Source organism: Watersipora subatra, chromosome 4 (genome assembly GCF_963576615.1).
Source record: "Watersipora subatra chromosome 4, tzWatSuba1.1, whole genome shotgun sequence".
Lineage (NCBI taxonomy): Eukaryota > Metazoa > Bryozoa > Gymnolaemata > Cheilostomatida > Watersiporidae > Watersipora > Watersipora subatra.
In genome coordinates, this window is record NC_088711.1 from 30,996,264 (window position 1) to 31,017,420 (window position 21,157).

Genomic DNA, 21,157 nt, shown 5'->3' on the forward strand with positions numbered 1-21,157 from the left:
ACAATAGCTCAGTTACTATAGGACTTTGCAAATGATCAGGTACCATAGAGCCTTACAATTGATCAAGTACCAAAAACCTTACGATACATCAGGTACTACAGAGCCTTACAATATATCAGGTACCATAAAGCTTCATAATAGATAAGATACCATAGAACCTAACAATATATCAGGTACAATAGATGATTGTTTGACTTATAGAATAAAGAAGTAACTTGTACTGGTAAATATCAGCATTACTTACAAGAGCTTAACACTTTCACTATATCTGAACCAATAATATTTGAATTAGCACCTACAAGTTAAGTAAAAGTGCACAAACTAAACATAGTCAAAATAGAATAATATGACAAGCAAATTCAACACTCATGTTTATTTGAAAACAACTGTTTTAAAACTATCTTGTGATGTCAATTCTACATTGTCAGGTTGACTGGTACCTTTGCAGTAGAGAACAGCGAGCTGACTTTTTGGATTTATCAGATCTTGTGGGAAGTTGAGCTTTTTACCAGTAGGTGTTACTGGTATGACAGTAAGCGGGTGTATGGTAACTGGTATGGTAAGCGTGTGACCTCATTAAGGTTGATAACAGCTTGTCCTCGCTGTCAAAGGCATGCAGAAGCATAAGGTTCCAAATGTCCTCTGCTACTTTGAATTAAAGAAAAAATAACCATGTCATAAAAACCAATCATATGTTAACTAGTTTCAAAAGAATTCTCAACTTTAACCAGATGTGAAGCAATTGAACAGTTTCTTTTTCAGTGAATAATTTAGTGAGCATACTCAATGAATAATATGCAACATGTGCATTCTATGCTATCATATGAGTCGTGTCCTTTTGTCTGTCTGAAACCACAATTACAGGTTTAGAAAAACATTACATTGCGTAGGATTCGAATTTGCAACCTTCAATCCACTACACCCAAATAGAATAGATACCATAGAACCTTACAATATATCAGATACCATTGAACCTGAAAATATATCAGATATCATAAAACTTTACAATCGGTCAGGTACCATAAAACTTTAAAATAGAGAAAATACATATCTTTCTATCAATGCTAGCCACTTATTAAAATTTACACGCAAAATAAAAATTACTTTTAGTCAGGAAAAATGGAACAACTCTAGGAACGTACCTCAAGCTGAATCATTATTTCGCAATTCATGAATTTATACTCTTGCTGATCGGAACTGCCTGCAAAATTGTCACAATCTATCGGGTGGCGATAACTGTAGATGGTGCAGGTATAGAACTTGGCATGAAAGTTTAGGTATAACTGACATTCCTCCTCGGCGAGCACTAAAGAAAACAGGGAAATGTGACAGTTCCATAGTGCAACAGTGTATAGCGGCTCATCAGTTTACCACCTCAAAAAAATATAACAGATCTCTTGTGTTACTAACTACTAGTAAAAGAGGTTTTGTCACAGCAGTAAATAATATCAACTTGAACTGTATTTTTGTGCTACGCTAGGTAATTCTATGTGTAAACATAGAGTTACCTAGCGTAGCACAAAAAATGTATTAAAGTATAAATACCGCCGTCACTGTCTTTACCAATAAGATTTTACCATCATAGTTTTATTACTCTACTTCAACCTTCCAAATCTAATGGTTAGTTATCGATACAACATTTGCTGTACTCTAACTGTATATGTAGGGCAAACCTGACATTAGCTCATTTACCATAGAACTTTGCAATTGATCAGGTACCATAAAACTTTCAAATAGAGAAAATACATATCTTTCTATCAATGCTAGCCACTTATTAAAATTTACACGCAAAATAAAAATTACTTTTAGTCAGGAAAAATGGAAAAACTTTAGAAACGTACCTCAAGCCTAATCATTATTTCGCAATTCATGAATTTACACTCTTGCTGATCAGAACTGCCTTCAAAATTGTCACAACCTATCGTGTGGCGATAACTGTAGATGGTGCAGGTATAGAACTTGGCATGAAAGTTTAGGTATAACTGACATTCCTCCACGGCGAGCACTAAAAAAAACAGGGAAATGTGACAGTTCCATAGTGCAACAGTGTATAGCAGCTCATCAGTTTACCACCTGAAAAAAAATATAAGAGATCTCTTGTGTTACTAACTACTAGTATTAGATGTTTTGTCACAGCAGTAAGTAATAGCCTATCAACTTGAGCTGTATTTTTGTGCTACGCTAGCAAACTCTATGTGTAAACATAGAGTTACCTAGCGTAGCACAAAAAATGTATTAAAGTACAAATACAGCCGTCACTGTCTTTACCAATAGGATTTTACCATCATAGTTTTATTACTCTACTTCAACCTTCTAAATATAATGGTTAGTTATCGATACACCATTTGCTGTACTCTAACTGAGTGAAGGGCGAACCTGACAATAGCTCAGTTACTATAAGACTTTGTAAATGATCAGGTACCATAGAGCCTTAAAATTGATCAAGTACCAAAAACCTTACGATACATCAGGTACTACAGAGCCTTACAATATATCAGGTACCATAAAGCTTCATAATAGATAAGATACCATAGAACCTAACAATATATCAGGTACAATAGATGATTGTTTGACTTATAGAATAAAGAAGTAACTTGTACTGGTAAATATTAGCATTACTTACAAGAGCTTAACACTTTCACTATATCTGAACCAATAATATTTGAATTAGCACCTACAAGTTAAGTAAAAGTGCACAAACTAAACATAGTCAAAATAGAATAATATGACAAGCAAATTCAACACTCATGTTTATTTGAAAACAACTGTTTTAAAACTATCTTGTGATGTCAATTCTACATTGTCAGGTTGACTGGTACCTTTGCAGTAGAGAACAGCGAGCTGACTTTTTGGATTTATCAGATCTTGTGGGAAGTTGAGCTTTTTACCAGTAGGTGTTACTGGTATGACAGTAAGCGGGTGTATGGTAACTGGTATGGTAAGCGTGTGACCTCATTAAGGTTGATAACAGCTTGTCCTCGCTATCAAAGGCATGCAGAAGCATAAGGTTCCAAATGTCCTCTGCTACTCTGAATTAAAGAAAAAATAACCATGTCATAAAAACCAATCATATGTTAACTAGTTTCAAAAGAATTCTCAACTTTAACCAGATGTGAAGCAATTGAACAGTTTCTTTTTCAGTGAATAATTTAGTGAGCATACTCAATGAATAATATGCAACATGTGCATTCTATGCTATCATATGAGTCGTGTCCTTTTGTCTGTCTGAAACCACAATTACAGGTTTAGAAAAACATTACATTGCGTAGGATTCGAATTTGCAACCTTCAATCCATTACACCCAAATAGAATAGATACCATAGAACCTTACAATATATCAAACACCATTGAACCTGATAATATATCAGATATCATAAAACTTTACAATCGGTCAGGTACCATAAAACTTTAAAATAGAGAAAATACATATCTTTCTATCAATGCTAGCCACTTATTAAAATTTACACGCAAAATAAAAATTACTTTTAGTCAGGAAAAATGGAACAACTCTAGGAACGTACCTCAAGCTGAATCATTATTTCGCAATTCATGAATTTATACTCTTGCTGATCGGAACTGCCAGCAAAATTGTCACAATCTATCGGGTGGCGATAACTGTAGATGGTGCAGGTATAGAACATGGCATAAAAGTATAGGTATAACTGACATTCCTCCTCGGCGAGCACTAAAGAAAACAGGGAAATGTGACAGTTCCATAGTGCAACAGTGTATAGCGGCTCATCAGTTTACCACCTCAAAAAAATATAACAGATCTCTTGTGTTACTAACTACTAGTAAAAGAGGTTTTGTTACAGCAGTAAATAATATCAACTTGAACTGTATTTTTGTGCTACGCTAGCAAACTCTATGTGTAAACATAGAGTTACCTAGCGTAGCACAAAAAATGTATTAAAGTATAAATACCGCCGTCACTGTCTTTACCAATAAGATTTTACCATCATAGTTTTATTACTCTACTTCAACCTTCCAAATCTAATGGTTAGTTATCGATACAACATTTGCTGTACTCTAACTGTATGTAGGGCAAACCTGACATTGGCTCATTTACCATAGAACTTTGCGATTGATCAGGTACCATAGCACCTTACAATAGAGAAAATACATAGCTTTCTATCAATGCTAGTCACTTTTATATGTTTACACGCAAAATAAAAATCACCTTTAGTCAGGAAAAATGGAAAAACTTTAGAAACGTACCTCAAGCCTAATCATTATTTCGCAATTCATGAATTTACACTCTTGCTGATCAGAAATGCTTTCAAAATTGTCACAACCTATCGTGTGGCGATAACTGTAGATGGTGCAGGTATAGAACTTGGCATGAAAGTTTAGGTATAACTGACATTCCTCCACGGCGAGCACTAAAAAAAACAGGGAAATGTGACAGTTCCATAGTGCAACAGTGTATAGCAGCTCATCAGTTTACCACCTGAAAAAAATATAACAGATCTCTTGTGTTACTAACTACTAGTATTAGATGTTTTGTCACAGCAGTAAGTAATAGCCTATCAACTTGAGCTGTATTTTTGTGCTACGCTAGCAAACTCTATGTGTAAACATAGAGTTACCTAGCGTAGCACAAAAAATGTATTAAAGTACAAATACAGCCGTCACTGTCTTTACCAATAGGATTTTACCATCATAGTTTTATTACTCTACTTCAACCTTCTAAATATAATGGTTAGTTATCGATACACCATTTGCTGTACTCTAACTGAGTGAAGGGCGAACCTGACAATAGCTCAGTTACTATAGGACTTTGCAAATGATCAGGTACCATAGAGCCTTACAATTGATCAAGTACCAAAAACCTTACGATACATCAGGTACTACAGAGCCTTACAATATATCAGGTACCATAAAGCTTCATAATAGATAAGATACCATAGAACCTAACAATATATAAGGTACAATAGATGATTGTTTGACTTATAGAATAAAGAAGTAACTTGTACTGGTAAATATCAGCATTACTTACAAGAGCTTAACACTTTCACTATATCTGAACCAATAATATTTGAATTAGCACCTACAAGTTAAGTAAAAGTGCACAAACTAAACATAGTCAAAATAGAATAATATGACAAGCAAATTCAACACTCATGTTTATTTGAAAACAACTGTTTTAAAACTATCTTGTGATGTCAATTCTACATTGTCAGGTTGACTGGTACCTTTGCAGTAGAGAACAGCGAGCTGACTTTTTGGATTTATCAGATCTTGTGGGAAGTTGAGCTTTTTACCAGTAGGTGTTACTGGTATGACAGTAAGCGGGTGTATGGTAACTGGTATGGTAAGCGTGTGACCTCATTAAGGTTGATAACAGCTTGTCCTCGCTGTCAAAGGCATGCAGAAGCATAAGGTTCCAAATGTCCTCTGCTACTCTGAATTAAAGAAAAAATAACCATGTCATAAAAACCAATCATATGTTAACTAGTTTCAAAAGAATTCTCAACTTTAACCAGATGTGAAGCAATTGAACAGTTTGTTTTTCAGTGAATAATTTCGTGAGCATACTCAATGAATAATATGCAACATGTGCATTCTATGCTATCATATGAGTCGTGTCCTTTTGTCTGTCTGAAACCACAATTACAGGTTTAGAAAAACATTACATTGCGTAGGATTCGAATTTGCAACCTTCAATCCACTACACCCAAATAGAATAGATACCATAGAACCTTACAATATATCAGATACCATTGAACCTAATAATATATCAGATATCATAAAACTTTACAATCGGTCAGGTACCATAAAACTTTAAAATAGAGAAAATACATATCTTTCTATCAATGCTAGCCACTTATTAAAATTTACACGCAAAATAAAAATTACTTTTAGTCAGGAAAAATGGAACAACTCTAGGAACGTACCTCAAGCTGAATCATTATTTCGCAATTCATGAATTTATACTCTTGCTGATCGGAACTGCCTGCAAAATTGTCACAATCTATCGGGTGGCGATAACTGTAGATGGTGCAGGTATAGAACTTGGCATGAAAGTTTAGGTATAACTGACATTCCTCCTCGGCGAGCACTAAAGAAAACAGGGAAATGTGACAGTTCCATAGTGCAACAGTGTATAGCCGCTCATCAGTTTACCACCTCAAAAAAATATAACAGATCTCATGTGTTACTAACTACTAGTAAAAGAGGTTTTGTCACAGCAGTAAATAATATCAACTTGAACTGTATTTTTGTGCTACGCTAGGTAATTCTATGTGTAAACATAGAGTTACCTAGCGTAGCACAAAAAGAGTATTAAAGTACAAATACAGCCGTCACTGTCTTTACCAATAGGATTTTACCATCATAGTTTTATTACTCTACTTCAACCTTCTAAATATAATGGTTAGTTATCGATACACCATTTGCTGTACTCTAACTGAGTGAAGGGCGAACCTGACAATAGCTCAGTTACTATAGGACTTTGCAAATGATCAGGTACCATAGAGCCTTACAATTGATCAAGTACCAAAAACCTTACGATACATCAGGTACTACAGAGCCTTACAATATATCAGGTACCATAAAGCTTCATAATAGATAAGATACCATAGAACCTAACAATATATAAGGTACAATAGATGATTGTTTGACTTATAGAATAAAGAAGTAACTTGTACTGGTAAATATCAGCATTACTTACAAGAGCTTAACACTTTCACTATATCTGAACCAATAATATTTGAATTAGCACCTACAAGTTAAGTAAAAGTGCACAAACTAAACATAGTCAAAATAGAATAATATGACAAGCAAGTTCAACACTCATGTTTATTTGAAAACAACTGTTTTAAAACTATCTTGTGATGTCAATTCTACATTGTCAGGTTGACTGGTACCTTTGCAGTAGAGAACAGCGAGCTGACTTTTTGGATTTATCAGATCTTGTGGGAAGTTGAGCTTTTTACCAGTAGGTGTTACTGGTATGACAGTAAGCGGGTGTATGGTAACTGGTATGGTAAGCGTGTGACCTCATTAAGGTTGATAACAGCTTGTCCTCGCTGTCAAAGGCATGCAGAAGCATAAGGTTCCAAATGTCCTCTGCTACTCTGAATTAAAGAAAAAATAACCATGTCATAAAAACCAATCATATGTTAACTAGTTTCAAAAGAATTCTCAACTTTAACCAGATGTGAAGCAATTGAACAGTTTCTTTTTCAGTGAATAATTTAGTGAGCATACTCAATGAATAATATGCAACATGTGCATTCTATGCTATCATATGAGTCGTATCCTTTTGTCTGTCTGAAACCACAATTACAGGTTTAGAAAAACATTACATTGCGTAGGATTCGAATTTGCAACTTTCAATCCACTACACCCAAATAGAATAGATACCATAGAACCTTACAATATATCAGATACCATTAAACCTGATAATATATCAGATATCATAAAACTTTACAATCGGTCAGGTACCATAAAACTTTAAAATAGAGAAAATACATATCTTTCTATCAATGCTAGCCACTTATTAAAATTTACACGCAAAATAAAAATTACTTTTAGTCAGGAAAAATGGAACAACTCTAGGAACGTACCTCAAGCTGAATCATTATTTCGCAATTCATGAATTTACACTCTTGCTAATCAGAACTGCCTTCAAAATTGTCACAACCTATCGTCTGGCGATAACTGTAGATGGTGCAGGTATAGAACTTGGCATGAAAGTTTAGGTATAACTGACATTCCTCCACGGCGAGCACTAAAGAAAACAGGGAAATGTGACAGTTCCATAGTTCAACAGTGTTTAGCAGCTCATCAGTTTACCACCTGAAAAAAAATATAACAGATCTCTTGTGTTACTAACTACTAGTATTAGATGTTTTGTCACAGCAGTAAGTAATAGCCTATCAACATGAACTGTATTTTTGTGCTACGCTAGCAAACTCTATGTGTAAACATAGAGTTACCTAGCGTAGCACAAAAAAAGTATTAAAGTACAAATACAGCCGTCACTGTCTTTACCAATAAGATTTTACCATCATAGTTTTATTACTCTACTTCAACCTTCCAAATCTAATGGTTAGTTATCGATACAACATTTGCTGTACTCTAACTGTATGTAGGGCAAACCTGACATTAGCTCATTTACCATAGAACTTTGCAATTGATCAGGTACCATAAAACTTTAAAATAGAGAAAATACATATCTTTCTATCAATGCTAGCCACTTATTAAAATTTACACGCAAAATAAAAATTACTTTTAGTCAGGAAAAATGGAACAACTCTAGGAACGTACCTCAAGCTGAATCATTATTTCGCAATTCATGAATTTATACTCTTGCTGATCGGAACTGCCTGCAAAATTGTCACAATCTATCGGGTGGCGATAACTGTAGATGGTGCAGGTATAGAACTTGGCATGAAAGTTTAGGTATAACTGACATTCCTCCTCGGCGAGCACTAAAGAAAACAGGGAAATGTGACAGTTCCATAGTGCAACAGTGTATAGCGGCTCATCAGTTTACCACCTCAAAAAAATATAACAGATCTCTTGTGTTACTAACTACTAGTAAAAGAGGTTTTGTCACAGCAGTAAATAATATCAACTTGAACTGTATTTTTGTGCTACGCTAGGTAATTCTATGTGTAAACATAGAGTTACCTAGCGTAGCACAAAAAATGTATTAAAGTATAAATACCGCCGTCACTGTCTTTACCAATAAGATTTTACCATCATAGTTTTATTACTCTACTTCAACCTTCCAAATCTAATGGTTAGTTATCGATACAACATTTGCTGTACTCTAACTGTATGTAGGGCAAACCTGACATTAGCTCATTTACCATAGAACTTTGCAATTGATCAGGTACCATAAAACTTTCAAATAGAGAAAATACATATCTTTCTATCAATGCTAGCCACTTATTAAAATTTACACGCAAAATAAAAATTACTTTTAGTCAGGAAAAATGGAACAACTCTAGGAACGTACCTCAAGCTGAATCATTATTTCGCAATTCATGAATTTATACTCTTGCTGATCGGAACTGCCTGCAAAATTGTCACAACCTATCGTGTGGCGATAACTGTAGATGGTGCAGGTATAGAACTTGGCATGAAAGTTTAGGTATAACTGACATTACTCCACGGCGAGCACTAAAGAAAACAGGGAAATGTGACAGTTCCATAGTGCAACAGTGTATAGCAGCTCATCAGTTTACCACCTGAAAAAAAAAATAACAGATCTCTTGTGTTACTAACTACTAGTATTAGATGTTTTGTCACAGCAGTAAGTAATAGCCTATCAACTTGAGCTGTATTTTTGTGCTACGCTAGCAAACTCTATGTGTAAACATAGAGTTACCTAGCGGAGCACAAAAAATGTATTAAAGTACAAATACAGCCGTCACTGTCTTTACCAATAAGATTTTACCATCATAGTTTTATTACTCTACTTCAATCTTCTAAATATAATGGTTAGTTATCGATACACCATTTGCTGTACTCTAACTGAGTGAAAGGTGAACCTGACAATAGCTCAGTTACTATAGGACTTTGCAAATGATCAGGTACCATAGAGCCTTACAATTGATCAAGTACCGAAAACCTTATGATACATCATGTACTACAGAGCCTTACAATATATCAGGTACCATAAAGCTTCATAATAGATAAGATACCATAGAACCTAACAATATATCAGGTATAATAGATGATTGTTTGACTTATAGAATAAAGAAGTAACTTGTACTGGTAAATATCAGCATTACTTACAAGAGCTTAACACTTTCACTATATCTGAACCAATAATATTTGAATTAGCACCTACAAGTTAAGTAAAAGTGCACAAACTAAACATAGTCAAAATAGAATAATATGACAAGCAAATTCAACACTCATGTTTATTTGAAAACAACTGTTTTAAAACTATCTTGTGATGTCAATTCTACATTGTCAGGTTGACTGGTACCTTTGCAGTAGAGAACAGCGAGCTGAATTTTTGGATTTATCAGATCTTGTGGGAAGTTGAGCTTTTTACCAGTAGGTGTAACTGGTATGCAAGCGTGTGACCTCATTAAGGTTGATAACAGCTTGTCCTCGCTGTCAATGGTATGCAGAAGTATAAGGTTCCGGATGTCCTCTGCTACTCTGAATTAAAGAAAAAATAACCATGTCATAAAAACCAATCATATGTCAACTAGTTTCAAAAGTATTCTCAACTTTAACCAGATGTGAAGCAATTAAACAGTTTCTTTTCAGTGAATAATTAAGTGAGCATACTCAATGAATAATATGCAACATGTGCAATCTATGCTATCATAAGAGTCGTGTCTTTTTGTCTGTCTGAAACCACAACTAAAGGTTTGGAAAAATATTACATTGCGTAGGATTCGAATTTGCAACCTTCAATCCACTACACCCAAATAGATTAAATACCATAGAACATTACAATATATCAGATACCATTGAACCTTATAATATATCAGATATCATAAAACTTTACAATTGATCAGGTACCATAGCACCTTACAATCGAGAAAATACATAACTTTCTATCAATGCTAGTCACTTTTTAATGTTTACAAACAAAATTAAAATTACCTTTAGTCAGGAAGAATGGAACTACTCTAGGAACGTACCTCAAGCTGAATCATCATTTCCCAACTCATGAATTTATACTTTTGCTGATCGGCACTGCCTGCAAAATTGTCACAATTTATCGGTTGGCGACAACTGCAGATGGTGCAGGTATAGAACTTGGCATGAAAGTTTAGGTATAACTGACATTCCTCCTCGGCGAGCACTAAAGAAAACAGGGAAATGTGACAGTTCCATAGTGCAACAGTGTATAGCAGCTCATCAGTTTACCACCTGAAAAAAAATATAACAGATCTCTTGTGTTACTAACTACTAGTATTAAATGTATTGTCACAGCAGTAAGTGATATCAACTTGAACTGTATTTTTGTGCTACGCTAGCAAACTCTATGTGTAAACATAGAGTTACCTAGCGTAGCACGAAAAATGTATTAAAGTATAAATACAGCAGTCACTGTCTTCACCAATAAGATTTTTACCATCATAGTTTTATTACTCTACTTCAACCTTCCAAATCTAATGGTTAGTTATCGTTACAACCTTTGCTGTACTCTAACTGTATGAAGGGCGAACCTGACAATAGCTCAGTTACCATAGAATTTCGCAATTGATCAGGTACCATAGAGCCTTACAATTGATCAAGTACCAAAAACCTTACAATACATCAGGTACTACAGAGCCTTACAATATATCAGGTACCAATAAGCTTTATAATAGATAAGATACCATAGAACCTAACAATATATCAGGTACAGTAGATGATTGTTCAACTTATAGAATAAAGAAGTAACTTGTACTGGTAAACATCAGCATTACATACAATAGCTTAACACTTTCACTATATCTGAACCATTAATATTTAATTTATCACTTACAAGTTAAGTAAAGTGCACAAACTAAACATAGTCAAAATAGAATAATATGACAAGTAAATTCGACACTGATGTTTATTTAAAAACAACTGTTTAAAACTATCTTGTGATGTCAATTCTGCATTGTCAGGTTGGCTGGTACCTTTGCAGTAGAAAACAGCGAGCTGACTTGTTGGATTTATCAGATCTTTTGGGAAGTTGAGATTTACCAGTAGGTGTTACTGGTATGCAAGCGTGTGACCTCATTAAGGTTGATAACAGCTTGTCCTCGCTGTCAAAGGCATGCAGAAGCAAAAGGTTCCAAATGTCCTCTGCTACTCTGACTTAAAGAAAAAATAACCATGTCATAAAAACCAATCATATGTTAACTAGTTTCAAAAGAATTCTCAACTTTAACCAGATGTGAAGCAATTGAACAGTTTCTTTTTCAGTGAATAATTTAGTGAGCATACTCAATGAATAATATGCAACATGTGCATTCTATGCTATCATATGAGTCGTGTCCTTTTGTCTGTCTGAAACCACAATTACAGGTTTAGAAAAACATTACATTGCGTAGGATTCGAATTTGCAACCTTCAATCCGCTACACCCAAATAGAATAGATACCATAGAACCTTACAATATATCAGATACCATTGAACCTGATAATATATCAGATATCATAAAACTTTACAATCGGTCAGGTACCATAAAACTTTAAAATAGAGAAAATACATATCTTTCTATCAATGCTAGCCACTTATTAAAATTTACACGCAAAATAAAAATTACTTTTAGTCAGGAAAAATGGAACAACTCTAGGAACGTACCTCAAGCTGAATCATTATTTCGCAATTCATGAATTTATACTCTTGCTGATCGGAACTGCCTGCAAAATTGTCACAATCTATCGGGTGGCGATAACTGTAGATGGTGCAGGTATAGAACTTGGCATGAAAGTTTAGGTATAACTGACATTCCTCCTCGGCGAGCACTAAAGAAAACAGGGAAATGTGACAGTTCCATAGTGCAACAGTGTATAGCGGCTCATCAGTTTACCACCTCAAAAAAATATAACAGATCTCTTGTGTTACTAACTACTAGTAAAAGAGGTTTTGTCACAGCAGTAAATAATATCAACTTGAACTGTATTTTTGTGCTACGCTAGGTAATTCTATGTGTAAACATAAAGTTACCTAGCATAGCACAAAAAAAGTATTAAAGTATAAATACCGCCGTCACCGTCTTTACCAATAAGATTTTACCATCATAGTTTTATTACTCTACTTCAACCTTCCAAATCTAATGGTTAGTTATCGATACAACATTTGCTGTACTCTAACTGTATGTAGGGCAAACCTGACATTAGCTCATTTACTATAGAACTTTGCAATTGATCAGGTACCATAGCACCTTACAATAGAGAAAATACATAGCTTTCTATCAATGCTAGTCACTTTTATATGTTTACACGGAAAATAAAAATCACCTTTAGTCAGGAAAAATGGAAAAACTTTAGAAACGTACCTCAAGCCTAATCATTATTTCGCAATTCATGAATTTACACTCTTGCTGATCAGAACTGCCTTCAAAATTGTCACAACCTATCGTGTGGCGATAACTGTAGATGGTGCAGGTATAGAACTTGGCATGAAAGTTTAGGTATAACTGACATTCCTCCACGGCGAGCACTAAAGAAAACAGGGAAATGTGACAGTTCCATAGTGCAACAGTGTATAGCAGCTCATCAGTTTACCACCTGAAAAAAAATATAACAGATCTCTTGTGTTACTAACTACTAGTATTAGATGTTTTGTCACAGCTGTAAGTAATATCAACTTGAGCTGTATTTTTGTGCTACGCTAGCAAACTCTATGTGTAAACATAGAGTTACCTAGCGTAGCACAAAAAATGTATTAAAGTATAAATACCGCCGTCACTGTCTTTACCAATAGGATTTTACCATCATAGTTTTATTACTCTACTTCAACCTTCTAAATATAATGGTTAGTTATCGATACACCATTTGCTGTACTCTAACTGAGTGAAGGGCGAACCTGACAATAGCTCAGTTACTATAGGACTTTGCAAATGATCAGGTACCATAGAGCCTTACAATTGATCAAGTACCAAAAACCTTACGATATATCAGGTACTACAGAACCTAACAATATATCAGGTACAATAGATGATTGTTTGACTTATAGAATAAAGAAGTAACTTGTACTGGTAAATATCAGCATTACTTACAAGAGCTTAACACTTTCACTATATCTGAACCAATAATATTTTAATTAGCACCTACAAGTTAAGTAAAAGTGCACAAACTAAACATAGTCAAAATAGAATAATATGACAAGCAAATTCAACACTCATGTTTATTTGAAAACAACTGTTTTAAAACTATCTTGTGATGTCAATTCTACATTGTCAGGTTGACTGGTACCTTTGCAGTAGAGAACAGCGAGCTGACTTTTTGGATTTATCAGATCTTGTGGGAAGTTGAGCTTTTTACCAGTAGGTGTTACTGGTATGCAAGCGTGTGACCTCATTAAGGTTGATAACAGCTTGTCCTCGCTGTCAATGGCATGCAGAAGTATAAGGTTCCGGATGTCCTCTGTTACTCTGAATTAAAGAAAAAATAACCATTATAAACTGTTAAAAAAGAAATTTCTAATAGTCCAGTATTATGTACTTTTGAAATAAATGCTAAACATAGAGTTTCTGCCGATGCTAGTAGAAATGCACTAGGCACAGTTTTGTTACAGTATAACGAAGAAGATGCGTGGCAACCTGTAGAATATGCTTCTAGGAAACTGACTGAAACTGACAGTAGATATGCCATAGTTGAAAAGGAAGCTTTAGCTACGGTATGGGCATGTGAGAAGTTTGATTAATATTTAGTTGGTAGAAAATTTGAAATAGAAACTGACCACAAGCCTTTAATTGCAATTTTAGGTGAAAAGGATTTGTCTAAGCTACCTGTAAGAGGACAACGTTTTAAGTTAAGACTAATGAAATATGATTGTGACATTTTTCACACTCCTGGAAAAGATATGTTTATTGCTGTTTGCTTAGCCGTCCGAACAGTGGGGCTGTTTGTGATGAGGTAAGTAAAACTGTTTGTAATAAGCTAGAAGCTTATGTCAACTCGATAGTTTGCTCTTCTGAATATGGGGATGTTAAAGAAGAGAAACTAAGAGAAGAGGTTAGTAAAGATTCAGACGCTCTCAAGTGTATAGAGTATTTTTAATCTGGTTGGCAATCTGAATTGGATGATTTTCATAAAGAACTGATAGGTTTATATGGATCGTGAGAGATTAAGTAGTTATAATAATATATTGTTATATGACTCTAGGCTGTATATTCCTAAGTCATTAGGACTAAAGTATTTAGAAATTTGTCATGAAAGTCATCAGGGCATAATGAAACGTCGTAGACGAGCTCAGTGCCATTTTTGGTTGTCTGGTTATAGTAAGGAAATTGCAGATTATATAAATAGATGTAATGTTTGCATTACGCATAGTAAAGTCAAACACCAGCCTATGGTGATAGGTTCGGATATACTTATGTTTGATAACGAATATTATCTGATAGCTATAGACTATTATTCAAAGTGGATAGAATGTCTGCATATAGAATCTCAAACTGCTAGAGAGATAATTCGAGTACTCAAGTATCTGTTTTCTTGATTTGGTATACCCAACGTTATCAGGTTTGATAATGGAACTTGTCATGCTAGTAAACAATTTAAAAACTTTTGAGAGAAAATGGGTTTCATTCTAACTACTAGTAGCCCACGGTATCCTTGTTCTAATGGTTTAGCAAAAAGTGTCGTAAAATTGTTAAAGGATTATGGGAGAAAAGTCGAGATAAAGATGTGGCTTTGTCTGCATATAGGACTACACTTTTGGCTTCAGGATATACGCCAAGTGATCTGATTTTTAGTCAAGCTATTAGATCAAACTTGAGCTTCCCATTAGAAAGTGATGAAGACTATGAACTGTTTGAAGAAAATGAAGTTAGCCGCAAAAACAAAATTAGGAAACATTGGGATAAAAAGTATAGTTTCTAAGTTAGACCAGTTAAAAGCTGGTCAAATGGTTTATGCAAAAGCCTCTACTGATGTAGGTTCAAAAGGTATAGTTTTGTGAAAGGATAAATCTTCTGAAAGTTACTGGGTCAATGTAGGCATGAGTGAAATACGCAGAAATAGAAAACATTTGTTTTTGTTGAAATCTGATGACGAAAATACATCGTCTGACTCTTCTGATGATATTGTCTTCCCTTGGGTAGCTACTCCTAAAAAAATGACAACTCTGAAGTAGTAGAAAATGCCAACGGTTTATCTGAAAGTCAGGAGAACATGATCCCTGATTTAGAGCTTCTTGAACAAGGGCAGGAAACACCTGGTGTGGCTGAGCACGTGGAGGAAACTCCCGACATCGGTGAACACGAGGAGGAGACTTCTGTTGTTGAGAATAGACTTGTTCTAGAAAATAGTAATGTTTGCCTAAAAGAAATTCTAGAAATGGAATTGTGCCTCTTAGTAAAAGACCTGCCGTCACTATCTCAGGTCGAGTTAGTAAACCACCTAAGAAATACCATATGGAATATTATAAATGTTTTTGTTATAGTTTCAGATTGATATCTGACAAATCTTACTTCTCACTGGACTATCACTTATGAATAGTGCTGGCGATTCGCCGGGAGGTGGTGGTGCCGAGAGCAGCCGTGTAAGTAGAGGCAGGGGTGGGGTGTGAAGGTGACAAAGGATTCGGAGGGTAACACGGTGTTTAGTAAGCAGAAGGTGAGCGAGTCGGGTAAGAATGAGGGCGAAGGTAAGAAAGAAGTGTACGGTAAGCCAGGTAACATTAAGTGTGTTGTCTGCAAAAGCATTAAAGACCATTAGGCTGCTCAGTGTCCTGGATTTATTTGTTATAAATGTAAAGTTCAAGGACATTATGCTGTAGGTTTCAAAAAGATATTGTGTAGATTTCGTGAGAAGTTAGACCATGGACTTGAAGGTTGTAATTTTTGTGGGTCTTCCTATAGAGATATTGCAGCGGGTATTAAGCGTAGGGTGGAGGAGGGTAACAATAGGGGACCGGACTCTAAGTTGAAGAAGCCTAGTTTGAGTTTACCCTCTGTTGCTAAGATGGATAGTTTTGCAGAACAGATGGAGACAGAGTATGTTTCGACTGAGACTACCATCAGGCAGAGGAAAGCTATGATGTTGCATAGGAGGAGGCAAGTAGAGGAGCAGTACAAGCACGCATTGTCTGCTATAAAGAAAGACATAAGAGAGTTGGAGGAGGAGATTAAAAGTGAGGAGTATAGAGAGGCTCTGTTGCACTTGTCTGCTGTAAAGCAAAAGAGGGCTCAGAGGAGGGGTGCAAGGGACGCGAGTTCTGTAACGATTACCGGAAAGGAGAGTAAGGTTGAGGAATCCAAAGAGGAGATCCAATCTGAAACCTCCGTTGTGAGAGTAGTCCCTAGCAGAGATGCTAGTTTTGAGAAGAGTAAGGTTGAGGAACCCAAAAAGGAGGTCCAACCTGAAAGCTCCGGAAAGAGTGGCAATGACGACCAGCTCGCTGGTTCCGAGCTAGAAGTTCAGAGTGGCAACAACGACCAGTTCGCTGGTTCTGAGTCAAAAGTTTAGAGTGGAAATGACGACCAGCTTGCTGGTTCCGAGCCAAAAGTTTCAGATAACCCGGTGGTAATGGAGGCGAAACCTGAGAAGGCCAATTGGTATGGGGATATTGTCAGTATGAAGGTGATTTGGGTAAATGAAGATGAGATAGATTGAGACGGACTGGGTTGCGAGTAAAACTGTTAAATTTGCGATAACTGATGACTGAAGAAAAGACGAGTAATTAAACAGAATATTGGGTGAGTAGAAAGATTTTTATCTCATCTTCGATACGGTAACTATGATTTGAAGCTTTTGTGACTAACTAACCTGCTTGGCTTGATAACCCCGCGTCATTGAATTTAACTCTTTTCTTGAGAGATTATTTGTTCTGCTGATTGTGGTTGCACTTGGGTGAATTTGAGTGTATTGGAGTCAAAGTTTGTATTTTGGATTAGGCAGTGTAGTCTTGAGAAAAAAAGAGCATGTTATATATTCATACCGTAACATGTTCAGCAATAAAGAGCCACAGCTAAATCAGGGGTTCCCAACCAAGAGGGAATTGCCCCCTGGGGGGAATTTTGAACATACAGGGTGGAACAAAGAGGTGTTTGACTTTTTAGAGTTTTGTTGGTACCCTTTAGTGTAAGCTCGAGTGCCTTCCTCTAACAATTTCCACTTTCCACCATAAGTAAAACTAATCAACTGCTGTAATGTTTTTGAATAATAATTGTGAAATTTTATAACGTAAATTCTGGTCAACTTGTTTATTATCAGCTAGCTGCCAATCCATAAATGTAATGATATAACCACAAGTGCAAACCAGTCTGCAATCAAGTCCAAAGCCTTATCGCTGCCGATTCTTATTCAAATGGACAACCACAAGCTGCTCTAATTGTTTACCTTGGTAAGATTCACCACTCTTCAGCATCCTCCTACCTTTAAAAATAGCTGTTTTTAGTTTTGCCCCACAAAGTAAAAGAAATAAATGAAATCACTGCTGCTCTTATGTTGTCACTATTTGCTATACGATTATTTCCCTCCAATTTTATATAAATTTTAAGCAACCGTTGTCTCATTCATTTCATATTATACTCTCAGAAAGTGTAGACTTTTTAATAACTAAAAAGAAATAAAACTGATTGTATACCTAACTCTCTCCTGGAAAGGAGTGAAAAAGGTATGTCTATCTATACGTATTCCTTTATTTTTGAGATTAATGTTGTTTATCTATGTCTTTAGTTTCTGCAATTCTTGTCAACATTTAACATTATGTTTTATTAGCTAAATGTCATATGTTAATCAAGTTTTAAAAACCTAATTTCACGGTGTTAAGATGTAAATATACCACAACAAATGCATCTATACATCTGTTCGGAACTTCATTCCTAATTTTGGGAGGGCAGTTACAACTGCCATGCTGACATGTTCAGCTACAACCAGGCATGAATGCTTTGCTTATACAGTGTACCCTCGAGATATGATTACCCTGATATACGATTCTTTCACCTTACGAAGTCGAATATTGTGAGATCTTTACCTCGCTATACGAGTTTTATTTCACCATACGATTTTGAAAGAAGTTTTGCCCGTGTTAAAATTTGGCGGTCGGTGTGCTCATAACGCATGGCGAAATAAAAAAGACACCAAAATATAGTTTGCCGAATACATTTTCAGAACGTTTAGAAGAGACACGATGATCGACTTCTCTCACGGCATCATTCCGCGTGGAAAGTTTCGTGTGAAATTCACAAGAGGGCAAATATTCATTTGCAGCGTTATAATATATTTTACTATAAACTATGATATATGAACTATAAACTATAAATATGATCGTAGCCAATCATCATTTGCAATTATTATCAAAACAAGAACTCCATTAAAGCAAGCACAGGAAGGAGCTTACGACTGAAGATTCAAAGCAGTTAGAAGGCCATGCACTCGACCAGCATTCCAAATGAGCAAACATTTAGCAAGGACGAGGAAGTAGAAGATACAGCAATCCCCACATCGGCAGAAATATTTCAAGTGATTAATTTAGTTATATGGACTGGTATATTAAAACAATGCATGTATAATATTTTATCTCTTGTGTGACAGGTTTTTCATATTTTATTCATTTTATTTGTTTCCTTCTGATTTTATATTTTATTTCCTTGTTTAACCATGTCTTTGCAGGTAGGCTTGTTATCTCCTACGTGAATACAATTCATCATATGTATGTAACTCATATATCTAACTACTCAAGATAGTTGACGCATCCACTTTACTTTCTGAAACTTGTTAAAGCCCTGTCCTCTACGGTATAAATACGTACAAACTTTGTACGTATGGCTACATTGATTCTTGTGCACATTTCATACAAAAAAAATACTGTAGCACTCTCTCTGGATCCTTCTACAAGAGTTAGCTAGTTAGCAGTTTTTTTTTAAACTAGGAGAAAAATTGGACAGGACTAGACAACTTCTTTAGACTGCTAAAAACTCCATTTCATTAAATATTAAATTAATCTTCAAGTGTACAGCAACATAATTAGCATTGATACGTTTTTCCCTCATTTCTGCTTCATTTGCTATATGTGCCAGCTAGAGTCAAGTTACTCCAAAGGTATGTATGTCCTGCATAGTAAATAAAATCTCATTTTTGTCGGTAACCATTAAATGGTCAGGCGTGTGAGAGGCCGCTTTCGATAACTGCATCGCTCGGCCTTTCTTATTAATTTTGGTTAAAAAAAATGTCTCAACCAGACATGCTAAATTTTATAATGAAAGTGAAGACAGAAACTTATGAATGATAAAACTTTGTGATAAACAGTTGAAATTCAGTAAAATAGTTCAAAATACATACTAAAACTCAGTTTAAAGTGTAAGTTTTGCAAGCCAAACTTATTCGAAGTGAATTCAATGCTTATGTTATGTGTACATTTTGAAGGTAAGAACTTCTTACTGTACAATCTGCATTTGGTAAACAGATTATACGTAATTTTGCGTTTTACAGTATTGCAGATTATAATCACTAGGTGCTCTTAATATAATGTAGCTACTGTATGTAACTATAGTTACTAAAGTTAACATACCATTTTGTTACTAAATTTCAATATGTACCACATTTTTATAAAAATTTGGACGATTTTTACCTTTTTTTTCTTTGTATAATTACAATGGTTTCTATACCCGGACATACAATTTTTTCACCATACGATGCCAATCTTGGAACGGATTAACATCGTATCTCGAGGGTGCACTGTAGTACGATAAGGCAACCAGGGGAATTCCCCTATGGTTGGGAACTCCTGTAGTATGATGTTTAGTAGTGCTGCATTTTTATTGGCTGCTTGTACCAAGTAATAGTGGATGTTAATTACAGTAATTACTCTACAGTCAACAGGGAAGCTGCAGTACAGTACATTCTGATTTTCATCAGGTCAGTACCATAAGTCCTCATGCTCAAGCCGTGGGCTTATGCTCACAAACAGATGACTCATGACGGAAAAATAACTCTCAAATAAGCTGTCAGTGGTATCTAGCCGCCCTTACCAACAAGCCCCATATGCTCACAGAACACGCGGCTAACGACTGAAGTTTTGTCATCATTGACTCTTTCGGGAGCGAGTGTTGAGACGGGTTTCGCTATACTTGTGTCCTTTTGAATAAAAAAACAGGCTACATCAGTGCATGTGAAAAGAATTTTCGTTCACTTCCATGTTCAAATTAAAATTCCTGAACCCTTGCATCAAGAACTCACTTGCCATGTCTCAGCTAGATCATTATTGCACTGTTAGAGGGCTTCATCTTTATGAAAAGATGCCGGTCAAGAATGAAAAGGTGTTAATAATCTATGACTGTGGTGAGCTAAACATACCTCATCATCTTCATAGATAAAAATTTCGTTTGGAATTTAAATTTACTTTTAAAAAATACCGAAAAAACACCCAAGAATTTGAGTGTCATGAATTCAAACTAAACAAATTCTTCATTGATAATTCACTGATAATTCATCTCGACTTGGGCGATAAATTCTTCTTTAGTGTAAAGTATTCCTTAAACATGTTCTTGAAAATAAACAAGTAGGTTGCCAAGACCCCATACATAAAAG

The 21,157-nt window shown here is 35.3% G+C and overlaps 1 protein-coding gene across 1 annotated transcript; it reads left to right on the forward strand.

Annotated features, from left to right (window-relative positions):
* The first annotated feature begins 15,796 nt into the window (after positions 1-15,796).
* Positions 15,797-17,092, forward strand: LOC137394145 (DNA repair protein RecN-like). Its single transcript, XM_068080865.1, has 2 exons — positions 15,797-15,932; positions 16,404-17,092. The coding sequence occupies exons 1-2, from the start codon at positions 15,797-15,799 to the stop codon at positions 17,090-17,092; spliced, it is 825 nt and encodes a 274-aa protein (XP_067936966.1).
* The last annotated feature ends 4,065 nt before the right edge of the window (positions 17,093-21,157 follow it).

Coding starts and splice junctions, on each gene's coding strand:
- LOC137394145 (XM_068080865.1), top strand. CDS start 15,797: ATGATCCCTGATTTAGAGCTTCTTGAACAAGGGCAGGAAACACCTGGT. Junction 15,933..16,403: donor TAGACTTGTTCTAGAAAATA/GTAATGTTTGCC, acceptor ATTATGCTGTAG/GTTTCAAAAAGATATTGTGT.